At 35.2% G+C, this 23,159-nt stretch overlaps 1 protein-coding gene across 1 annotated transcript in view; it reads left to right on the top strand.

Moving 5' to 3' along the window:
• ODAD2 (outer dynein arm docking complex subunit 2) overlaps positions 1-23,159 on the top strand; it is a 92,756-nt gene that overhangs the window by 45,030 nt on the left and 24,567 nt on the right. The window contains 3 exon segments of the mRNA XM_075143983.1: positions 4,565-4,679; positions 18,046-18,234; positions 18,824-19,045. Of these exon segments, the coding sequence (XP_075000084.1) occupies positions 4,565-4,679; positions 18,046-18,234; positions 18,824-19,045 (526 nt within the window).

The following is a 23,159-nucleotide window of genomic DNA, read 5'->3' as shown; positions in this document are numbered from 1 at the left end:
TGAAGCTGTTCTCCATACTCAGTCTGCTGCACAGCCACTGACAGAGATGCCACTGCACATCTTTTATGTACACTTGTCTTTTTGAGGAACTTTTTACAAGTTATTCTTTTTCTCTTACTAAAAACAGAGGACTAGTGCATATTCTTTAACTGCTACTAGACTTTCATTTGCCCTTTTCATTTGAAAACCTATAACTTCAACTCTTGCATTCAAAACTGAGGGTTTAGAATCTTATAAACTAAAATGTACAATTATTTTAGCTAAACAGATGGGGTTTGAGTCATTGGTATATAATACTATTTATCAAAGCAGTCCACAGCAACTAGTGAAAGTTTTAAGAAATATGCTAAATTGTGGTTTGAAAAAAGACAAGATTACATTCTGCCAGAATTAAACCCTGTAATCTTACCAGCGAGCACAATACAGAGTCAGTATAACTTTGTTTATTTACATTTGTATTTGTGGTCTAAATTGGCAGGCAATTAAACTAGACTTCTCAAAAGTTCTGGCAAATAACACTGTAACAGAAAAAGATGATAGATATGACAAACAGATGTCTAGGCTGTGTGTATGCATGTGTGTTTAAGCAATACGTGTTGAAGTTTCTACTGGAAATGTTCAATATTAAGTTTGAATTTGAAAGAGAAGTACTATTTCAGATTAACAGCTTTGCTAGTTTCAGATATATAAAAATAACAAAGTAAATTTCTAGAATTGTATCCCGTCTTGCACAGACATCTCATGATGTTCAATGGTGTCATGATACCAAGGTTCTTAATGAAATAATGTGAAAAGCCTTTATTAAACAACTGTTGACTGTAAACAGCCAACAAAAGTAATAAAAAAAAGTTTTCTTGTTAAATTATCTGCACTGGTCAAATAGCAAATAGCAATTCACTGTAACCTGAGATTTCCCGGAGGCTGTCCTAGACACTCCAGTAACCTCTGAATGGGTTTAATTGCATTAAAATTATTTGCCCATAAGACATATTCTATATACACCATATGTCAGCTGTTCTGTGTGGAAACCAGGAAGATGTTTTGCTCATACACCTTGCAGTTGCCTTTTTGTTGGAGTGATCTCAGCTGTGTACCCCTTCATCTCTGCTCTAATCATGTCTGGCCAGCACAGGAGCGCATGATAGGAGCACCTCTTCACTCCAGCTATTTCTAACTGCCAGTACAACTACTTTTGGTTATTTTGAGGAGCAGAATAATTTACACCTTGTTCTAAATGGTATCAGTGATCAAATAAGAACAGTCTACGACAAGGCACAGACCTTTGAATCAGAAGAGGTGGCCGCTGGCCATCTTGGTCCAGCTCTATTGTGAGATGCCTCTGCTATGTTAAGGTCTATAGAATCTAGGCTCTTGCTTCTGAACTCTGCATATTTATGTATTGTTATGTACTTATAGTGAAGCACCAGACAGCAATTACCTATAATAAAGTTTACATTTCTACTTTGGGTGACTTTCATGCCTGTTAAGATTTTGACTATTAATTAGAACTAGCGTTCTATATATTAGATACATTACATACATGTAGTTCAGCTACTCTATAAAGTAGTTAAATATTTGAACTTTAAAATATTAAATATTAAGATTTTTTATATCAACTAAATATTGTATTATTTCAGCTTTTATGAGATTCCCTTCAGCTTTCAAAGGAAATATTCTGCATCTTTATTAAAAGAACTGTCCTTTAACAGTCCTGTGAGTGGTTGTTTAATACAGGTTTAACTGTATTTTAATTTTATCATCCTAATGTCAACAAATTATTATAAAATATATCATTTAAGTGACTGTAACCACAGAGTGACTAATATACTAGCTATGGATGAATACAGAATTGAATGCCAATGAAAATAAAACTTAAGGTATGTTTGCTTGTATTTATTGTGATAAGTAGCTTTATTACAGCATCCTGCTAATAATGTTGTAATAAATTTTGGGAAGAAAATGAGATACAAAAGCTATATACAAAAGCAAATCAGAATATTGTTTAGTGTAATGCCATCAGAGCTGAAATTTTCAAGATTGCAGGTCTATTTTCCCATTTCTTTCTTTGTTTATTTGTAAAGAAACCTAAATGTATATTTTTGTCCACTTTAAAAAGGAATTTTCACATAGAAAGGAAACTAATGTCTTAGCACTTTATTAGAGAGGAAACATTTTGCAAGGCCATTTATTTTAGTGTTCCCTTTGCTTTTATAGCAGATACGCTCATTTAACACCCAGTTTCTTCATCTGCTACATTGTGCAGTGAAACCACAGACAGATAAAAAATTGAACTGAGAAAGGATTAGTCACTTGTTTAGCAATGCTTTCTTTAATTGGCAAATATATGTTCTCAGCAACATGAAAATAAAAGAGTTTGTGCTTGTATGGTGATTACACAACAATAATTCTTCCAGTATGAATTTAAGAGCATCATTCTTGTATGTAGAGTTCTTTTCATTTGAGTGGATCTAGTGTAACTGAGAGAAAGCAGTAATCAGTGATGAACAATGTACTTTGGAGAGTTGCTTGGTTTGTCCGTACTGTTTTTTAGTTTGATTTTATACATGTTGAATGGACAGAGGGCTACACTTTCAGATATTGTGAATTGTTCTGTTGAGTGTAAGACAACTGGTCTTTCTGGTCTTCCAACAAAAAGTAAAACTCTTCTTTAGAAAATGAACTATAGAGTGAGGCTAGTTTGCCTTGAAAAGCTGAAGAGAAGACAAGAAAACTGAAAAGAAAATGAAAGTAAACTTTAAATTGAAAAGGAAGCTTTCAAAAAAATAGAAAGGAAAGACAAATCAGCCTAGAGGTTGTTTTTTGAAGTGTGGTGGAAAAAGCTGAGCTCAGTGTTTGGCTTCTATCTTTTGATTTTTATATACTGGTTGGAGTTGGGTCATTTATATTTAGCCCCTCTTGGGAGGAAGTACCTCATGTTGGTAAATGGTCAGTACTCTGCTTGACTAGAAGAAAGATTCATGGGTTCTTTTTTAATTAATTCCAATATAGGAAAAAATTCCTTGTGCTTTCTGAAATGACAGGAAAGTTAAAATTGCTTAAAAGTGTTGGGAGTTTGGAGGGATTTAAAAGCTTGTTTTGAAGCTTTTACTTAAGTCATCCTTACTATGTTGAACATATATATGTAATCGTGTAGTTTCTGATCATGCTGTTTTATTCTGATGTGTTAAGATTTCTGAATTTGTCCTTTGAATGGTGATTTTCTTGGAATTGATTTGGAGCTGAGATTGTAAAATAAGCTGTATTAAAATTAGCAGTTCTTAAATAACTTATAGTGTCTCAACCATAGCTTTGTGCAAAAAAGTATTATTTTGAAAAACATAGTTGTTTAACCAGTTTGCATAAAAACATTATGAATAAAATCCTTGGATATTTTAGGCAGAGTTCATGTCCTTAATTATTTTTTCTGCTTCAAATAATGGTAGGATTACATACAAAGCTGATTTTATAATTAGTTTAAAAATTTCCTGGCAAACCTATGTATTGTGAACACAAATGAGATGTTTTATGTGATGTTTTTAAGCACAACCTGTATTTAAATTTCTCTTGTATTTACAATTAGAGATGTAGACTAATTTTATACAATTGAATTTTTACTTCTGAGGTTAGAAAATGAAGGTATATTTGTTTTTCTTTATCTTCAGCTCATCTGCTTTGGGTTTAACATATCTTTTTTGAAAAAAAAGGCATGTTTGTAAAGGCTATTAAGTTTTGTTTGACCTTCCTTTCCGCTTAAGGTATTCACTGAACCCTCATGTGAAGTTATGATCCCCAAGCCTGATTGATATGTAAACATAACACAGATGGTGTAGAGATGATTCTGATGATAATTCATTTTTCAGCTAGTCATGAAGATACTTTGATTGCAGTGTGTTTAAGTAATTATAACATAGTGTTCAGTGTTAGCCTTGTTGGTAAGGAACACATGGGAAACAAGTTACACATTATTCGTGCCCAACAAAGGATGCACTGTGGCGTGACCATTTTAATTTCTAATGCTAGATTAGAAACATAGTATTTTAAAATATGTCATAGAGTAAGGTAAATACATTAAGCATAGACTGAATAAAAAGTTAAGTACAGAGTTTTGGGCATAAATATTTGTTTTGGAAAGTATTTGTTACTATATGAAAGAAGCCAGTATGCTTGAATTCAGATTTCACTTTGCATGCAAATCATTAAAAAGTTTTTCATGTTGATATGAGTTCTGGTTATAATGTAGTTTACTTTATCTTCTATAAGCATTTTGAATGACAGTGCTGAGAAAAAAGTAAACAGCATTAATGAGATTTAGTTAGAAAACATATTCTGTCTTTACATCATTTGTTCACATCCATCTGCTATAGTAAGCAATGTTTACTGACTATGTTGATGGCAATTAGCTGACAGTAAAGCACAAGCACTTACATAAAGCAAAACAATATGTTAAAGAAAATTATACCAATATTTATTAAAGCAGTGCTCCAAACAAACTGATATAATTTAAAATTCAACATTGTCTACTCCATAATTAATTATCTCTTTTTTTGGTCTGTTTCTGCAATAGGATAATTGACCGTCTAGATGGAGTTCGTTTGTTATGGTCATTGTTGAAAAATCCTAATCCAGATGTTCAAGCAAGTGCAGCTTGGGCTATTTGTCCTTGCATTGAAAATGCTAAGGTAAGAAAGTATTTAAAGTAATAGTTTTGTTATATATATACCCCCACATACAATTTTTATATTTTGGATGATTTCCAGCAATACTCTACTGTTTGCTACTTACACTCTATTTCATTCTGTTAACTGCTTAAAAAAACTGATGTATTCACTTTTCAAAAGTGAATCGTCCTCTATCTCGCACTCATTATAGCATTCTGTTTTGCCTTTACAGTGCTTACTGTATTTGGAAAATATATTTTAATAACTTATCAGGACCTAAACATGCTGTTCTTGAATAAAGCATGCTGAAAATCTGACAAAGCCGAAAACAGAAAGCTTCTACTCACAGGCTATGAATAGCACAGGTAGTTGTAGTTGTTCTCCACTATGAGGTACTTCAGCTGTGTTCTCAAGAGACCATCATTTGGTTTCAGAGCATATTTCAGACTCGGTGCCAAGGTAATCCTTAGATTTTCTGCTCAGACTGCCAACAAAAAGTGCCAGTTGTGAATAGTGGTTGTTGTGCAGGTCAGTTGTGCACAGAAGACTGAGCTATTCATTTATTTCATGTCAGTTTCCAAATAGAGATAAAATGGTGAGTATAAGCTGTAAGTCACCTTCAGTGAATTTTTACCACTGACCTGTGGTAAAATAAATGGGAAAGGTTTTGTTTCCCATTAGAAGTTTCCTGGAATACTAAGTAGACTTTTATCCTTAATCCTTGTACAGTAATATCTTCCGTTTCCATTTACCTCCATATTTAATGCAGCTTTTGCATCTTCTCTCTACTGTACCACAAATATATGTCCTTCTACGTATCATTTGAGATCCTGACTATGTAAAGAATGGAAATTCCTTCAAAGTGCTAGATATCCTTAGCATCTTTTGCAGGCAGTGCTTCCTGTTTGAAACTGAACACTGTAAGGTTGCTATTAATTTATATAGATGGATGGATGTAGATACAGATATATGGATGAAAGTATTGTGAGAACATTTGGTCTTGATTTTTATAACTGAAGCATTTTCTATTTCTTCACAATGATTTCTACAATGGCAGCTTGCTTGCCATTTTTCAAGCATGCTGGTTATTCAGAATTATCTTTCCTTCTTTTTTTTAAACATATACACTCCAGCATAATAAAGTTTTTTGTTACCTACATGTCTCATCTGTCAAGATATGACTATACCTGCCTGTCTTGAACAATATTGCTATAACTGAATATTAAAATATTACTTTATCTCAGAACTGAGGTAGTACTTATTACGTGTAATACTCTGCAACCTGTATTGCCAGAGTAGAACTCCACATTGCTAGAGCTTTCACTAAAAGCACTTTTTCAGGAACTAAGGAGATAGAGGACAGCTACTGAAATTATAGACTACATGGATTTTTTTCTTGTTTTTTCCCCTGGGTATTTGATGAGTGTAAGCTATGTACATCCTTAGTGTAGCCATCCTCCTTTCATCTCTCTTGGCTGCCTGCCCAAATGCTAATCTGTGACCCCACAAAGAGTTCTTTGTGTGAGACCGAGGCAGAGTGGCACACTGAAACAAGCCTACTAATAATACCCTTTCCTCTGACACTGAATGGAAAGAAATATGTATAAAGCAGCGATTATAGCCACACTGTGGAAGTGCAGTAACTATTTCTATCTAAACAAAATTTTGATTTTTTAATTCAAAGTTAATAATATTCAACAATTTACATGATCTTCCAAAAAGCACTTTGGTTTATGCAGTGCTTGATTCAAAAGCAGTAATAAGTATATGACTTTAAAAGCATTATGTGCATTCTGGCTTTTCCAAGCCTGTGCTTGGGACTGCAAACCATGTTTCAAATAGCTGTGAGCTTGGCATCTGGATTTGTTTTCTTTTTCTGTTCTTTTGTGGAAGCTGTAGTGGTTCTCTTTTGTAGTGTGGAGCTTCATAGATTAAATAGAACTTGTTAATAGTATCAGAAACAAATTTTTATAACAATGTAGTGCAGCATCCATTTTTCTGCATAGACATTTCTTGTAAATACAACTTAAAGGTTATTTTATATGATATAAAATCTTAGAAGCTCATCTATTATACTGATAGGGCTGTTATTGTTATAGTATGTGAGTACATGATTATCTCTCATGCATTTACTCTCACCATAATCTACCATTTCTGTTTTACCGTTAGGGGGATGAGAGTCACAGAAGGCCAAGATTTGAATTCTCAAAATGTTTAGGTGCTAGCCAGTTTTAAGCTTTTGGGTCTATTAGTTTGCCTGCTATTAGACAGGAAATTAATTGCAAAGGGAGTTGCTGTTAGACAGGAAGTTAATTGCAAAGGGAGTAGAATCCAAGTTCCCATGATCCTAGATTACATATGTCGACAGTTACATTATGGTAGCTGGTTCAGAGTACTTCCCATAGAATAGAATTGTATCAGTATGATATACCTAAGTGATATTGTTTGTTACAGCAATATGATATAGGTCAGTGATATTTGGTCCATGACAGATCTAAGACTTTTTAAATAGAGGATATAAATTGTACACTGTGGTACATAAACCGTTACAGCTCTGACAGTCATAATATTGGTTTGGTATCAGTCATCACTTCTGTATGCCAGCATTAGTTCTAAATATTTTTAGCCTTAAGAATTTCTTGTAAAGTGAAGATCTTACAGGTAGGCTGGCAGTGATACCATTCGGGTGGTAGAACTCTCCTGAGAAAATTTGCATAGCACCTGTGAGTGCTACTTGTGAGTCTTAGACAAATATCTAATGATTTTGGATAAATTAGTTCATACATTCATTTACAATATAAGACTTAAAGAGACAAGAATGTAATTTATTCAAAGGAACTATCTTAATAGAAGCAGATTCTTATTAATTAGTTCCTTACTTCCAAAAGGAAAAGTTACTACTGCAGGCACACTGGTAATGACAAAGTGTAAGTGCACTGTCCAAGAAACACAAATGATTATGAAAAATGGCTAAGAAAAGTCTACTCAACTCTGTTGATGTTGGAACAGCAATATTTGGTTATGATGCTTCTTTGAAAAACAGTATTTATAGTGTTCTCCCAACATACATCAGCCCAAACAGAAAAATTTAGAGAAACTCTACAAAGATATTATTTGGTCTACTATAAAATTCATCCAAAGGCATTGTGCCAATAAGAGGAAGACTGCCAGCTTGAGTTTGTATGAAAATACCTATTTCCTCACAGAGTAACCTTTAAATAGTATGTCTTGAAATAAAAAAAAGAAAAAAGTTATAGAGTTTATTTTCCGTCCTCATATTTAGTAGAGTTTTGGGTGCAAACATTAGAACAGGAATGGTAATGTCAGGCCTCATCCTTTCCTCTGTCCTTTGTGCTTGCGTATCAGCTTTTAACTTTCAAAGTTTCAGGTTTAGCCTTTGTTATAGCTACAACTGTAAAGGCTTTCTTAAAGAACTTCAGGAAGCCAGCTACGTACAAAGTCTATCAAAATAATTTATGTAAGCAGTCTGAGACTGAGGATTTGAGGGAAGAGAGAGGGAAAGTTATTCTATTTTCTTAAAATGTACTTGTAAAATGACGTCTCACACTTTTCTGATAAAGCGTGATTTCTTCCCCCCTCCCCCCCAAGTTATTGCATCCCTTTCAGCTCTGCAGTGGAATTTCATGGCTGTGATGAAGGATGATCAGCCATCTAAAGTTGTCTGTGTATTTCCTACATATGGGGAAAGAGCGTGTCCATGCTGACACAAAAAAACCCACACAACACACTAAACCAGGTTTAAAAGGGAAGGGTCATGAGATAGGTATGTGTGAAGGTCAAGTAGCCTTCGCTCTTGCAAAAGTATTATATACTGAGGAAGTGACTTCTACTGGAGCCAGCAGTCTGGAATTAACCTGTGGGTGGAAAATATGCTGATGATGACCCATGCTATTTAGGATTCTTATATAGATTTTGCTTGTTATGGAAATTTTAACATAACCATATGTATAAAACCACGGAGAACATTTCTTTACTAAAAGTAACAAAGAAAGGTAGTTGAACTTGGAAATTCTTCTGATATTTAACAAATAAAATTATTTGCTGTTTTAAAAGAATTAAGATGCTTTGTTTACACATTTTACTAATTTAAAACTGTAGTGTATAAAGATCAGTCATGCCCCATAATGCACACTGTTGTTCATTTGTTTTATATTTTAAAAATTTTTCTTAAGTAGTACCAATACATTTTTGTTTACTTACCATTCTTTGGTTAAGCTTATAATGTCAAAATTCCCTGCTTGAGTATGTACACCATTTTCCAGTGTCTTTGTTTGCCTTGCTATGCCTCTTGCAATTCTATACAGAAACCTTGGCAGTTCAAACTTAGTGCTCTTACGGCTCTCTTTCCATTTTCCTATTTGTTTTCTCTAGACATTATCATTTTTAACATAAATCATACCTACTTCTCTATATGTGATCTCATTTTTATGCAGTTTTTAATCCCTGATATCTGGATGTAGACTTCCCAAATTTTAAGTGTTTGTTATGAACTAAACTTCAAAAGAGTACTATAAGAGAGACAAAAAGGAATTTTTGGCTTGCCCTTCAGGCCTTCCAGAGCACTAGGGTCCTTGGAGATTTAGGAAGCCCAGCAAGTTAGACCTGACTGGGTGAATCCATAGCTGGCTGCCATGCTTGCCAGGGTGCATGCAGAACCAGCCTATCCAATTATTCTTGACACAGGCTGCCTAGAAGTTTAGTGAACCAACTATCATGAGGAGTTTGGGCCTCCTATAGATATGTTACCCTAGAGATCCTGAATGGACTGCCATAAATTGCCCTGAGGTCTACAAATACAGGAGTCCAGTTCCTGTAAAACACATAACCTGAAAGCTGGGGGGCAAAGGGAAACTAAGAGCATAACCCATATCTCCCTCATTGGGGAGCCTCAGGTCCTAAGTTCCATGCAAAGCAGCTGCCTGAGAGCTTGGAGACCATAAGAAGCCAAGAAGCTTAGGAGCTCCTGGAGACCTGGCTTTCCAGCTGTTTGGCAGCCCATCAGGCAAGAAGTCAGGGACTCTGTGAAAACCAGAAGCCAAGCAGCCTGGCAGCCTACTCACCAGCCATCTGGCTGACAAGAGAAAAGATGAAGAGGCACGTTGGTAATTTAACCTGCCTTTCTGCCTGGTTTCTGTCAAAACTTTTCAAGAAGTCGTTGTGTTCTTATGGAAGGTTTGGTTCCATTCCATTAGCATTTTCTGATGGAATACTGTTCCACTGGAAAATATTTGACCAGCTTTCCTTGTAACTTAGTTTATAATAGCTACACATGCTAGTCAACAGCTTGTCATGTAGTTTCTGTACTTTTAAATTAGACTTGCTAATTGGATTTTAAAAATCTATAAAAAGTTTAAACCCCATCCTCCTCACATTTTTTCTTTTTCATCTCTGCTTTGTTTTTCCTTCTTGTCCATCTCACTTTTTTCCTATCTTTACCCTCTCACTTGCCACATGGGACTTCCATAGATTTTGAGGCAAGAAAAGAGCACAGAGATCATTGTGTCTGATTTGCTGCATAATATAAACCAGAAAATTTCAAGCAAACATTTTATCTAGTGCAGAAGCTTTTGATTGAACTATAACATATTTTATACTTCATGCTTGTTGTTCAGATTCTCAGTGGTCTGTAATGGTAAGTGGTACAATATGATATGATTGCCTTCTCATATACCACTCTAATTTATGGAACCATGCCAGAGTTGCAAAGACACAAACAGTAATTGTTATAACAATTTATTAGTTTGTGTTGTCTCTGCATTGATTGTTTACTTAGACTGTCCTCAGAACATTGCAATATTGCTGTCTTGCATCTCAACAATATTGAACTACATATTAGTGATGACTATCTCATAAACGTATTAATAATTATAAGAAGTTTGCTTAGACACTTATTTGGATTCAATTCAATCCAAACCCAATGGAAACAATGTTTAGTTTTCCCAGTTGTTCAATGTTATCTGTTTCTCATACTTCCATTATTAAAATGTTTTTCAAAATAATCGAAAGCAAATCATGACGTTTTCTCTACTGTGGCCTCAAAGGACTTTGATATTAGTAGTTTCACTGCTTCTGTAAATAAAATTAGGATTTTGGCATTTACCCAGGACTGAATTTCAGTGAGGGTTGTGAGGAGGGGGAGGAAGAGTAGGTGTAGTCCGCCAGACTGAAAAGTAAGGAAAACAACAGACAAAAGGACTACTAGAAGTTGCATGAGTGACTATGTAGACTTTTTCCCCCACCATCTTTTCGAGAACATGCATTGCATGCTTTCTTGGGCTGTACACTTGGCTAATGGACTTTGCTTTTGTTTCTTGAAACTATCAATAGCAATATACTTGCCAAGTATTTAACTGTGCGATGATCAAATCCCTGAAGAGCCAGGAGTAAGGAATTCTGCTCTTCAAGGCTACAGAGTAGCTAGTCTGCTTTGCTGCTCTGGTTTTAGCTGCTTCAGTGAGGTGAAGAGGACAGGAAAATCCATGTTGATTGTCTGCTGTTGTTTTCCCAATACATTACATTTTCACAACACAGAAGACGAGTTGTGAGAGGTAGTGAAGTAGTCTCATCTTACAAGGTGTTTCTTCATCAGTTCTGCTATAGTGGAAGCCTCCACAATGGTATAGACAGGAATACAATTAGCCTTTAATTAGAAAGTAATTTGATTAATAAGACCATTGAGTTGTTTAATAAGAAAAATGAATAGAACCTTCATTATATAAATTGTGCGTTTCCCTTTTTCACTGAACATCTATAATACAGAAATTTATCTGTTGCATTTCTTTATTTTGAATTTTAAATTGGGTTGTGCATTAGGATGATAAGTTATTCAGTTGGCAATAGGGGATGGAAATGGACAGCTTCCTTCATGAAAGAAAAGGTAGTTTAAAGATGACTTTCGCTAACTAAAGTTTATTTGCACAGCCATACCATCACTTTTTTGGGCAAAAGCAATTCAATTTGACAAATTAGTTTTGACACCTTAAGCTTTTTAAGATGTTCTAAGAGTGAAATACTACTTGTTTTTAGTGGAGAAACTTTTATCTTTCAAGTGGAATGTTTTTAAAGATAAACACAATGTGTTTTTGTAATACAGTGTTTAGCTTTAAATCTTTCAAGTAAAGAAACCAGTGTTCACTTTGGAAGAAATAAGAAAGGAATACAGTTACAAAAGAATTCAGTAGTTCTTTTACAAGAAATGTATGTCTCAACTTAAAGCTGATGAACTTTATTTACTTAATGAAAATAACCACAAAAAAACATATAATATGATGACAAAGAACTCAAAAACCCCAAATGTTCTCCTTGTATAAATACTACAAAGATCAAGTGATTTTTCCAAATCTATCTTTCTGCAAATATTGTAATGCTTTCTGCTCCTAATTTAAAAAAATACGTGTAAACGCAGTCTATCTCACATTGGCAGAAGCCAATGTAGAAATAAGTGAAAAGGGAAAGTTAATTAAATTTTGTTAATAGTCATGCAATTCAGCAAGATGAAAATATGTGATTAAAGAGTAGCAGGATGAGGCTTTTATAAGCACAGCAGGTAACTTTGCTGGCCTCAGCATCTATGCCAGATATAGGGGTTTTTTTACTGCTTGAGATTGCAAACTCATCCCTTTTAATCTATTTTGAAAGAATATTTATCATTCTTTCTGAGGATAAAAACTTCGCTGCCCACTAGTTAGAAGATGTGGTCGTATGAAGTCATGAAAAATCCTGTTATCTCTTCCGGTCTTCTTCAACCACTTAAAATGTAGTTTAACAATCTGTATTTCTTCGTATCTGTCACCTGAGGTTAAATATTACATTAAAAATTAAAATAATGATGAAGATTTAAAATTAAGATATTTCCTGTTAATACAGTAAAACGTTCTTGCTCCCCTGCCCCCAATTTTTTTTAACATTTTTATTGCTTCTTTAAATGTCTTTGTGTTTGGCCTTTTATTCTGCTCAGCTCAGCTCAGGAAATATTATTGTTAAAATAGAAGCATTCAACCTATCATTAACACATACACTCAGATGTATACAATAAAATTATCTATTTTATTGCTTATCAGTGGGAGTGAATTTATCAATATTTTTGTCTATAAAGGCTGTTTCTTAGGCTTTATTCTTAAAATACCATTTTTTTTCCTGCCTAACCTCGAACTGAGTAGTCTTGTTAGAGCAACTAAGAAGTAAGGTTTTGTCACAATAGGTAATGGGGGGAGTAAATTACCTCAGTTCATTTAAATGCATTATTCTTTTATTTCAAGCTATTTTTTTCTATAACTCTATCCTAAGATGTTCTCTAAGCTTTTCAAAATACTTGAAGTTTGTTGAATAACTTTATATGTAACATTAAAGAAAGTAAATGTAGTTTAATGGCTATATTAATAGATTAGTGTTTGCAGTATGTAAATACTGAAGTATACATGTAGTCTTGGGCTGGAAATGGAACACTTTCCACTTCAAGTTCAATATCAAAATCATGTTATTACCCAATTATAAAGTACCCAGACTTTGAAACAATGACATTTACATTTCTACAGTGACGTTTAAGGACTACGGGTAAATGTGAAAGCTTATCACACACTAATAGCTGGAAATGACAAACCCTTTGGGTTAAATATCACAAAAAAAGTTGTATGTCAATTAATTTAGAAGGTGGAATTTAAAGATTGCATTTTTTTCTATGTGAAACAAAAAGTGCAAAAAGGATTTCCAAAGACATGTTATATATGATTTTTCTTTTCTTCTGTTACAAAAATGAGTAGATGAAAATGCCCGAGAGTATTTGGAAACTAAAATCATAGAAATTATTTTACGCTTTTTAGTATGAACAGCTATCTGATCATTAATACAAGCATAGTCAAAGAACATAGATTCAAAAGAACTAAATCCAGACCTCCACAATCACACACGCAACTTCATATAATTTCTTCTTTAAATATCTTTAAAGTATGGCAATTGTATATAACAAATACACATCTTTCAGTTAAAAAAAAAACAAGTAGAAATTTACTGTGCAAAGCAAGTATGTGGGTTTGCTAAATGATACCAAAAAGATTGCATTTGTTGTTTAAATTTCTTTGAAAAAAAAAAAGATCTTGTAAGTAACATAATATATTTTAAAGCTCTCATTTCCGTCTTTCTTTCTGCTCATTGTTCTTCAAATTTCTTGCTTCTTTACTTTTCTCTTTGTCTTGCAGAGACCACCAGACTACACCCACAATCACATTTGGGAAACTTTCCTGACATGTGGTTTCTGCAGTTTCCCTCTGCTTTTCATCACTGGTAGAAGGTTCTGTCCTTGTGTTTAGCTGGTTTCACAGACGATTATTGAAACTCTTTTCTTTTACTTACTTCTGGATTGTTTATATATTATTCCATCAGTTTAATTGGACTGTACTCCTTTAGAAAATGTGGAAAGTATAAGCTTGTCAGAAGATAAATTTAACAAGTAGGGTTATAATCACCTGGAAAGAAAATACGTACAGGTAGGAAAATATAAAATGTACATATTAGTTCATTAAGATGAGATACAGATTATCTTATCTCTTAATGAAACATCTTTCAAGAGCATGAATAATAATACACAGACATCTGAACCATGCAGAAAAGCAGAATCATTTTCATGTATAGCAGGGCCCCTTTCAGATCTTAGACATTTTACTGTAGAGTTTACCTGTTGAACAGAAGCCTTTCTCATTTGTTGAGCCAATATTTAGATACAAGGTAATGCACACTTCTGTAGTAAGTTTCAAGGGATTGAAGTAAATGTAAAATATCTCATTTTCTTTCCTTCTCCTGTGTCTGCTCATTTAGCTGTCTAGCTCTAATACGTATAGGTAAGAAACTTTGTAGAAATCTTTCTCTGTAACCCATTATCTACTGCCTTTGGTCAAATTTTAAAATTTCAAGACAAACATGAAAACTGATATCAAGAAATATTGTTTTTATTCAGGTGATTGTAATTACATTTACATTGTGGTATGTATACACTAGCAATGATAAACTTTTATGCTAGCGTATCCATGGGAAACATGCTGTAACCCACCTCCCTTTACATGAGCTCACATGGTAATAGCAGTGGCAGAGCACTGCCCTTCCTTCTCTGTTTCTCTCAGCTGCTTTTCTCAGTCACAAACCTTTATTGTCCTTCTTCTGCATAAACATTTAGATCCTCTTTTAATTTCTGTAAGGACCTCTGTTATTTGTTCATTCTGGTTTTTTTAGGTCTTCAGCATGAAGTTTGCTCTTGGATATTACCCTTTTTCCACATGCTGTGGCTTCTGGTTTTGACCCTCACACTATATGGCTTTAACCTCTCCTTTCCAGTCTCAAGAATTGCACTGCCTGTGGTTGAAAATGTTTCATTCCTGATGGGTCTATGCACTGCTTTTGCTTTCTGTGAGAAGGAAACATCACAGCTAAGAGTTCTGTTTGGCATTTGGACCCAGAACTAAAAAAGATGAACTGCAGCATCTTCTGGAATTTTTATTTACCAAGTCCATGAACAATTTGATGGATTTGCTCAGCAAAGCTAACACAATACAATTGGACCCTATTCTGTTCATAAATCAGCCCCCAAAAAGAAATAAATATAATCAAAACCATTCTTGGTTTCAGGGTCACTCCCTAGCCTTAGGAAAGTTCAAACTATCCATGTTTGCACTTTAATGAAGTTCTAAGACCTTTCAGTCCAAAAGGGTGTCGGGAGAGTGTCTGGTAGTTTTTATTCAAAATTCTCCTATTGACCTGTTGAAGGAAGCAAATGAAAGAAATTCCACTTGCAGACCTTTCTTTCCATCTCTGCACGTTCATCATCACTAAGGTGCATAGGCTAAAATTTCTTCTACAAGGTTACTGCTGACCATTTGGCCAGTCACTTTTACTCTCTTTCCAATGTAGTAATAGTTTGACACCAGGCCATCCAATGCCAGCTGCAGATGTGCCACCACAATGTCACTAAGAATCTCCTCTGACCTATTTTCAGTTCCTATTTTCAGTACCCTTTGTGAAGGGTACGATTTGGGCACTAATGGCATACTTTTAGTAAATAGTTCCATAAAAATTAGATGACCATCAAAAAACACCTGAAGTTCTTGCCCACAGCGGTTTCTGACCTGTATCTATTTCATAATCAATAGTTCATTTGCTTTTCTTAAGTCTTATGTTTCTACAGGAATCCTTGTTGCCATAATTAAGTCATTCACTAGTTTCTATATTCATTGGACAAAGAACTTTAAGAGAACTACTCATCCTTCCATATCCACATCTGAAAGGTTGAAAATCTAACAAAAATGTTGAGCTGGATTATAGATTATATAAAGAAGTCCTGATAAACACAAATATCTAAGCTTAGTATAGAGGTCCACTCAACTAAAGTAGCTGATGGGCCCATTCAAGTAGAAATGGTGATTTCTCCAGATTACATTGCAATACTTGATATCCTCAGGTTAGGCACTTGAAGTTCCATCCACCCCTTTGCTAATTATTATGTTTACAATGAAGTTTCTGAAAATGCTGCTATATTTTGCAGTGTTGTGTTTCAGACTTTGTATAACTAGGCATCCTGAGAACCCCTTCTAGATGGTTGATGGCAAAATGTTGCTTAGAGTTACCCACAGATTGAATAAACATGTAAAAAATCATTCAAAGAAGTAGATGCTTTTCTATGCTGGCATTGTTTCTGTCCACGAGGAAACTGAAAAGAGATTGTCTAAAATAATGTAATCTTACATGGTGGAACATCTTACCAAAGAAAAGAGACATTTCATTTCACACATCTCAGTTTAACGGAGTGCAATGAATCTTGGTGTACAGCATTGGTCAGTGACTATGTAACTTAATCAGTTATGAATTTGTGCTTAAACAAAACTTAGATTTATACTCTGTGTGCTTTTAAGGGTACATGAAGTACTGTATGCTGCGTGTCACTTTATCAGATATTGTCAATTCCTCTTTGCGACCAAATTAATTCCATACCCATTAGTTCAGTCTCACAGTGCCAAAACTGCTGTTTTTCTCTCTTTTACACATTGACATGTAAACATGTGCTTGATAATTTGAGTTGACTAATAAACACAAGAGTGTGAGAACAGCCAATGAGGTGTCATACCGAAGGTTCACTGATACAGTATTCTGTTTCTCATACTAGCCCACAAGGGATGCCTAAGGAAAGGTAGAACAGGGCAAACTTTTAGCCGTGGTTCCCCTCCCCAGAATGCTCTCCCACCTTCAAGAAATCTGTGGCTCAGGAGCTTTCTAAATCAGAGGGAATACTTTTATATTGAATAACCCTTAATGGATTTTTTTTTTCTGTGAATTTTTCTAGTTAATTTCTAACATGCAAACTTCTAACAGCCACTGAATCCTGCTCCAAGGACTTAATCTTAACTATGCTTTGTTTGAAAATAACTTTATTTTATTCTGAACATGCCACCTGCTAATTTCATCTGATGCTCCCAGGTCTTGTCCTGGAAGAGAGATCCTTGTGTGCCCTTTCCATTCTACTCAAGATTCTGTACACCTCTCTCATACGCTCCTTGTTTTTCTCTTTTATAGCCTTGAGTGTCCTAGTTGGTTAGTCATTCCTTCTACGGAGCAGTTCCCTACCTTTGATTATTCTTGTCGTCTTTCTCTAAACCTTTTCTAATTTTATTATAACTTTTTCAAGATGGAAAAGATGGACCAGATCTGCATACTGTATTGAAGATCAGGGCACACTGTTTAGTTTTCTATTTATTTTCTAAGAGCATACTTAGACATTTTTCCAGAGTTGTGTTTGTGTCCATTAGTCACATTTTACATTGATTGTTCATACGCTGAGATGCACCATGGTTCTCCCACAGTTGCTGTCCTGACTTGTGTATCATCCCCTCTTAAGTACTCCTGAATGCTCATTTGCATTGATACAAGAAAATAATATTACCACCGCTTTGTCTTAGCTGTCAGACTTAATGTAGGAAATAGAAGACACTATGAGAGCCTAAACAGGGGTGTCTATTGCTGTTTTAGATGCCCTAAGGTATGTGAGGCACCCACCTGGCAAATATGATACAGCAGATAAGGAAGACTTGCACCCTTCTGGAGTGTCAGCTTGAGGCTGTAAAGAATACCCTGTGGTATCTTAAATGACACTAGATACCTTTATTTAGGCATTGAATTTCTGCCTAGATGGTGATATGTAAAACAGTCTAACTCTCATATGTCAATCAAGAGAGCTCCGAGTTCTGAATTAGCCATATTTCTTGGTGAAGGCAACACAGCAATAGCTGCAGTGTTGAATAATTATGTCATGCCAATCTCTTTTTTTAACATTTCCGTATAAATACAGATTGAATATTTAAAAATAATGTTTCTTTTGATTCTCATTCAGGATGCTGGGGAAATGGTTCGATCCTTTGTTGGTGGCTTGGAACTGATAGTCAATTTGCTAAAATCAAAGAATAAAGAAGTTTTAGCAAGTGTATGTGCAGCCATTACAAATATAGCTAAAGATGAAGAAAATTTAGCTGTTATAACAGATCATGGAGTCGTCCCTCTGTTGTCCAAACTAGCAAACACAGTAAGTAACTTCTAAACATATTATACTAAGTATCTGAGTTTCTTATGTCACACTGCATTATACCCAACTAAAAGGTTATGACAAGAGCTGTAGATTTTGCAGCAGCTACAAGGAAGAGCTGTAGAATCCTTCCTCTGTGAGGTCTATATTGGACATGAAAACACTCTGTGGCTGGTACTAAAATTGCTTTGGAAGATGAGCTTCATTTTAGTAGTCACTGTTGCTGAATATTGCTTTTGAGAGATGCAGCTGCCGTATGAAAAAAGCACAAAGGGTCAAGAGAGCAATAAATCTGAACCATGCAGAGAATCTCAATGGTGGGGCTATATGTTACATTTTAATGCTAATCTTATCTAATTTCCAGTCAGTCTAAAAGCACCTTTGAAATAATTTAAAAATTCACAGCACTTCCTACAAAGAGAATCATAAGGGACTACTAGCTCCATGCCTTACAGCTCTCTCCAGTTTTCAATTGTACTGCAGTTAAATTGGGAAGCCTTAAAGATGTTTGAGAATACAATTGTGCTTTCCTATGAAATTTTTATTATATTATGTTGTCTTTAATTTATTATGTTTTTACTTTCTTCAGAACAATGACAAATTAAGACGTCACTTAGCAGAGGCCATTTCCCACTGTTGCATGTGGGGGAGCAATAGAGTTGCCTTTGGAGAGACCAAGGCTGTAGCTCCTTTAGTACGTTACTTGAAGTCAAATGATCCATCAGTTCATAGAGCTACAGCTCAGGCTTTATATCAACTTTCAGAGGATCCCAACAACTGTATCACCATGCATGAAAATGGAGTGGTGAAGGTGAGGTGGAAGGTTTTTCTTATTTGGAGTTCAAATTATTGAAGGGGTTTGGCATGGTCAAAAGAAGAGATCATTCATTTGAACTAGTTCTTGAATACTGCTGTGTACCTCAAATTTTCTGAACTTTATCCTAAAAATGTTTGGTTAAGTAGTGAATTAGGGAACAGTATTTCAGTGCTAAAGATATTACAGCTAGGTGGTTGTTAGCAATGGAAATATTATGTGGACATTCACCTCTAGAGTACTTGACTTGACTCTGACCTAGGTAGTGATGTCACATCAGCATTTTGTCATTCTCAAGTGACTTTTGAAAAAAAAGTTGGGTTATCTTAATGGATAGTTGCCTAGTATGACAGAAAGTAACCTAGGAACTGAGTGTAACTGGATTTGGGGACAAATTAAGATAAAATAATACAAAGGCTTAGTTCACCTAGAGCTATTGAGTGAATTCTGCATTTACTTATAAAAATTCTTATTTTAGGAGTTAAGTATGAGCACATTCTGCAAAGACCTTACTCTAGAAAGAATTTTTCTCTCAAAAAGGTTTTCCTAGCAAAGTTTTATCTCACTAGTTGAAGGCAGTAGAGTTATTCCTTTGGCACAGGAGAGATAAGGATTATGGCCTTAGAGATGGAGATTGTAGGAGCTCTCAATTTTCATAAATTTCCTGAAAGATTCACTGTTTGCAGACTTTTCATTTTACTTCATGTTCAGGTAAATGTATTGAAAGTAAGATTTGACTTATGATGTAGTGTTACTATTAATGTTGAATTTATGGCTGTACTAATGATTGTGCTCTTCATTGTGAGCTGGCACAGTCTAATGGTCCTGCATTATCATACATTTATCTGTAGTTGGCTATATCTGTAGTTGGGTTAAAAAGATCTATTGGTCAAAGATGCTTAAAGACTCAGTTTAAATGCCAGTACTTGAATCCACTCTGATCTAAGCTGCCCTTTCAGTGCTGGAAAGTAACATCTTCCCATCACAGTTGCATTATACTGGCTACGCAGCACAGAGGAATATATACTGTACTGCAGCTCAATTTGAAACTAGTGTCTGATGACTTTTTAATGTTGCTTATCTTTCCATTCAACTACACAACCCATTTTCTGCTCTCCTGTCATCTGTTGTTTTCATTCATTTTATTATTCCGGTTTTAGGTTTTATAAGTTATAGCACACTGAATGTACTGTATAAAGCCGTTATTCTGATGATATACTTCCGTCTCGGTCTAGGTTCATCTTTATTTTTCAGTCCTAGTTAAAATATTTAAACTAATTAAAAACATTTATTTGCACTTGCAGGTAAATAGAGATGTACAGAAAAATATCACAGGTGTTTAATTTTTTTATTATTCACAATATTCTGGAATGACTATAATATGTTAAGGGAGAGAAAAGAGAACTGATAAAAAAAGAGTGAAACTACAAAATAAAGGAACTTGCGTTATGTTTGTTGCATCTAAACTTTTTGTCTAGGGTGCACTTCTCGTGTACAAGAAACTTGCATTTTTGTAATGCAGTGGACGAGTGTTTGAATGTTGGTTTGTATGTGGGTCCATCACAGAACCGAAGTGGAAGTGCCTCTCATCTCATAACTGATGGATGGCCTGAACATATGAGAGGATATATGACCAATTCTCATCACGTGTGCCAGCACACACGTGTATTTGTATCATATAAGCAGATGTCCATTAGTAATATGCCAGGAAGCAGCTGCATTTGGTCCATGTTGAGACTAACAGCCAGGGTAGCAGTTAACGACCTGGAGAGTAGGTTCAGCAAGCTGAACATGAGCCAATAGGTGCCCTGGGAGTGGTGAAGGCTAACAGGATCCTGGACTGCATTAGCGGGAGCGTAGCTAGTAGGTCAGGGGTGGTGACTTAGCACTTATTAAATCACATCAGGACTACTATGTTCAATTTGGGCTCCAAACTGCCCAGTGGAGGGCCACAAAGGTGGTTGGGGACTGAAGCACATGACTTGTGAGGGAACTGAGCTTGCCTAACTTTGAGAAAGAAGGCCTTTAGGCAGCGGTGCCTAATAGCAGCCTGCCAGCATCTAAGAGAAATTTATCGAGGCGACAAAGGCAGGCTCTACTGAAGTGCATGGTAGGAGGACAAGAGACAATGGTCATAAATTGAATCTGATGGGTTCCATCTGGATATATGGAAAAAAATTCTACTGTGGGGGTAATGAAGCATTGGAACAGTTCCCCAGAGAAGCTGTGGAATCTCCGTCCAAGGGAATTTAGACCTGACTTGACAAAGCCATCAGCAACCTTGTCTGAATTCAGTGTTGACCCTGCTTTGTCTAGGAGATTGGACCAGATGACCTCCTGACATACCTTCCAACCCAAATGATTCTATGATTCAGATCATCTGATTTCTATCAGATGGAAAATAATGAAAATAATAGGAAATATGGAAAATAATGATTGATCTTTGCAAACCACTTCTTCACTATCTTTTAATAATTAAGCAGTATTCTTCAGCTTCTCAATGGACTTTATTGAGCCATACTCATGGCATATACAATTAGGGGAAACAGCCATAGTTGTGATAATAAGCTTTCCCATTCAGCATCTAGAAACAGTCACCCTGTCTAATGTGACAGAAACCTTCTTCACTATACTTAGTCAGATGGGTATCTCAAAAGAAATACTGTCAGAGGAACAGATTTAATCACTCTGTTGTTTAGATGCTTAGGGAGATGTGTAAGATAAAGTGTCTGAATTCCACCCTGTGTCATTCAGAAATGAAATATTCATTCCATGAACAGAAAATTCACTTGAATTTTAGGCCAGGGCTGCAAATGTATGTGACTAAGAGATGCAGTGCCATCCCACATACCTTGAAGTATTTCAAAATTCCATGAGGTTTGACTAATCCTCCTCTGTAGTTCACAAGATCTCACTTTTTTGGGGGAGAGCAGTCTGACTGCAAACAAAGCTGGTTCTGTAATGAATCTTTAAAATGCAGCCAAACCTGATCAATAATTAAGAGGTTAAAGAGCATTAAGATAAAAACACCTGTGAATGCACATTGCCATGAAGGACCTGGAATAATTCTTCATACCTGCTAAGTATCACAATATGCAAAAGTCTTGGGAAGGACTTTTGGAAGTTATTCAGCGTATCAGTGAAATCACCTCTGACCTTAAAAGACTGCACTGTTGATTCATGCCATAAGCTGTTTGGTAGACTGGAATCTCTTCATAGCCAGGAGGTGACTGTGAACCAAATACATAGCCAGGAAAAGAAACATTATGATTCCTTACTGCTCATTTTTCTTACTGGCAGTAAAAAATGAAATATCCTTGCAAGACACAAATTTACCTGAAGGAGTAGTTCGTGCTAGTCCCCCAGAAAGCAAAAATAATGGAAGTTTGGTGGAGTGTGTTTTCAGATAAACTAAATCAAACTAGTCAGATGGTTGATGTCATCCATACCAAAGACTGTCAGCCAATGCACAGTCAAATGTACTGAATAAGTGTAAAACTTTAAGAAGAGATCTGTCCAGCTCTTCATGTAAACTGTCTTCTGTTCAATGTCCTACTGAAGTCAGTGTGTATAGCATAGAATCTGAAGTCCTAGGGTCACCCAGCAAATGTGCAACAATGAGATGTAACAATTTGCAACTGTAAATTGAACCTTGAAAACAAGTTTGGTACTTATAAAATTAGAAGATATTATTTTAAGAAATCCGTCCAGCTGAAGAGATTCTTTAAAAACGTCCCATAATTAGTGCTAAGAGCTACAAATAAGTAGGTAAGCTACGCAGAATTATCTTATTCAACACCTGCACATATTTCATTTTTCTGTGTGTTTGTTTTCAATTACATTCAAGAGAACATTCATGGAAGTGCTTAATTACAAATGCTGCAGACATTTAATCTGGAGAATATGAAAGTAATTACATCTAAACAAACAAAAACATTCTTCACAAATAATATTTCTGTATTTTTATTATCCTGCTATTTTAAAATACCATTTTTTCTAACATAATAAGTATAAATGGAACAATTATTAAAGCTTTGCTCCTTTAAGTCTTTAAGAAATCCTTAACACAAGACAAATTGATAAAATGGGTACGTCTAAACAGTAGGACCCT

Source organism: Calonectris borealis, chromosome 2, assembly GCF_964195595.1.
Source record: "Calonectris borealis chromosome 2, bCalBor7.hap1.2, whole genome shotgun sequence".
NCBI classification, from domain to species: domain Eukaryota; kingdom Metazoa; phylum Chordata; class Aves; order Procellariiformes; family Procellariidae; genus Calonectris; species Calonectris borealis.
This window is presented reverse-complemented; position numbering and strand designations above follow the sequence as displayed.